We start from the raw sequence: 2,392 nt of genomic DNA, 5'->3' as shown, positions 1-2,392 counted from the left end.
CCAAGTAGCTGGGATTGCAGGCGCCTGCCACCATGCCTGGCTAATTTTTGTGTTTTTAGTAGAGACAAGGTTTTGCCATGTTGGTCAGGCTGATCTCAAACTCCAAGGTGATCTGCCCACCTCGGCCTCCCAAAGTGTTGGGATTACAGGCATGAGCTGCCATGGCCGGCCAAATCTTACTATTTTATATAGCACAGATATAATGTGATACATATCTATATAAAGCACAGATATAATGCAATACATAGACAGATATACAGTATATATGTAGTACTACTATTTAATGAGGTGGAGTGAGATTAGGAAAAAATATCTCCAAAGACTACTTAGTAGGTGATTAAAAAAAAAGTTGAGAAATCTTGGTCTAGACCTATGAAAAAATATGAAAAGAAAAAGAGGCCAGGCGCGGTGGTTCATGCCTGTAATCCCAGTTACTCAGGAGGCTGAGGCACAAGAATCACATGAACCCGGAAGGCAGCGGTTGCAGTGAGCTGAGATCACACCACTGCACTTCAGCCTGGGCAACAGATCGAGACTCCATCTCAAAACAAAACAAAACAACAACAACAAAAGAATGATTTCTTTCAATTATCATAAAGCACTAAGTCTGGTTTGCGGAATGCAAATAGTCGATGCAAATCAACTGAAAACTCAGTGGTTTATTTTTATGTATTTATTTTTAACTTTAATTTTACGTTCAAGGGTACATGGGCCGGTTTGTTCTGTACATGGGGGCTTGGTGTACAGATTATTTTGTCACTGGGTAATAAGCGTGGTACCCGATAGGTAGTTTTTGGATCCCCTCCCTCCTTCCACCCTCTGCCCACAAATAGATGCTGGTTCCCTTATTTGTGTCCATGTATACTCAATGTTTAGCTCTCACTTATAACTGAGAACATGCCATATTTGGCTTTCTGTTCCTGTGTTGGTCCACTTAGGATTACGGCCTCCAGCTCCATCCATGCTGCTGCAGAGAACATGATCTTGTTCTTTTTCATGGCTGCATAGTATTCCATAGTGTATATCATTTTCTTTACGTAGTGTATCACATTTTCTTTACGCGGTCTATTGTTGATGGGCATTTAGGTTGATTCCACGTCTTTGCTATTTTGAGTAGTGCTGTGATGAACATACGTGAGCAAGTGCCTTTGTGGTAGGGCGATTTATATTTTGGGAGGAATGTATCCAATAATGGAATTGTTGGGTCGAATGGTACTTCTGAAAACTCGCTGTTGAGAGGCCACTGAACTTTACGCCTGTACTTTTTCTGAAGACCTGGTGCCTTTCCTGCTTGTCAGCCCCTGTTGCCTGCAGGGCTCTGCTGCAGCTCTCCTTTGACTTTGCCCTTCCCTGTGTTTCTCCCTCTAGCTTATAATTCCTCACCTGCGATACACCCTGGAAATTAACGTCCGGGCCAGGACGGGGCTGGTCTCTGACATGGGAGTTTTTGACCAGGTATGGGAAGAGAAAGGGAGATTCTGGGCCACTCTTCTTTCCAGCTCTGGATTCAGGGCAGGTCGATTGCCTGACCCTGCTCATCCTCCCTCCTCAGGTGGTGAGCACTGGTGGGGGAGGCCACGTGGAGCTGCTCAAGCGAGCTGGAGGCTTTCTAACCTATAGCTCCTTCTGTCCCCCTGATGACTTGGCTGACCGGGGGCTCCTGGGAGTGCAGTCTTCCTTTTATGCCCAAGATGCACTGCGGCTCTGGGAAATCATCTTTCGGTGAGGCAAGGAGGAAGGCCAGTGGGGGTGCAAGTTCGGGTGGAGAAGACGTCTAGGAGAGCGAGAGGTCTGCGTCTGGTTGGGGGCCTGGGGCCCTGACCTGGCCATGTGAGCAGGGGCAGAGCTGGCTTCAGCTAACTGGCCCTGCTCCCTTGGTTGGTAGGTATGTGGAAAGAATCTTGAGTCTCCACTATAAGACAGACGTGGCTGTGAAAGATGACCCAGAGCTGCAGACCTGGTGTCGCGAGATCACTGAAATCGGGCTGCAAGGGGGTCAGGACCGAGGTAGGAGGAGCCCCTGCCCTGAGATCTCAGACACAAAACCCAAGAGACCTCCCCAGAATCTCCTGTGCTTCATGAAATCTCCCAGAAGCATTTCAACACCTATGAGAACTCCAAAGGCCTTCTCAGATTCCACTCCCTCTCACCTAGAGACAGGTCCCCGTCCTACACGCTGAGATGTAGGTGCCAGATGCAGCGGGACCAGTGGCTGCTCATAAATGTTTAACAACTGACTCTTGGGAAGAACTGTCCTAATTTGTAGCTTTTGCACATTTCCGTGGTATACATATTTCTTTCTTTTTTTTGAGACGGAGTCTCGCTCTGTCGCCCAGGCTGGAGTACAGTGGCCGGATCTCAGCTCACTGCAAGCTCCGCCTCCCGGGTTTAC

The 2,392-nt window shown here is 47.9% G+C and overlaps 1 protein-coding gene across 2 annotated transcripts in view; it reads left to right on the top strand.

Annotated features, from left to right (window-relative positions):
- The window catches only part of ALOX15 (arachidonate 15-lipoxygenase), a 12,533-nt gene that overhangs the window by 7,859 nt on the left and 2,282 nt on the right, over positions 1-2,392 (top strand). For both annotated transcript variants that reach the window (XM_011958345.1, XM_011958346.1), the window contains 3 exons: positions 1,369-1,455; positions 1,553-1,722; positions 1,886-2,007. In XM_011958345.1, the coding sequence (XP_011813735.1) occupies positions 1,369-1,455; positions 1,553-1,722; positions 1,886-2,007 (379 nt within the window). The remainder of the gene's footprint in view (positions 1-1,368; positions 1,456-1,552; positions 1,723-1,885; positions 2,008-2,392) is intronic.

This window comes from Colobus angolensis, unplaced genomic scaffold (assembly GCF_000951035.1).
Source record: "Colobus angolensis palliatus isolate OR3802 unplaced genomic scaffold, Cang.pa_1.0 Scaffold47, whole genome shotgun sequence".
NCBI classification, from domain to species: Eukaryota; Metazoa; Chordata; class Mammalia; order Primates; family Cercopithecidae; genus Colobus; species Colobus angolensis.
This window is presented reverse-complemented; position numbering and strand designations above follow the sequence as displayed.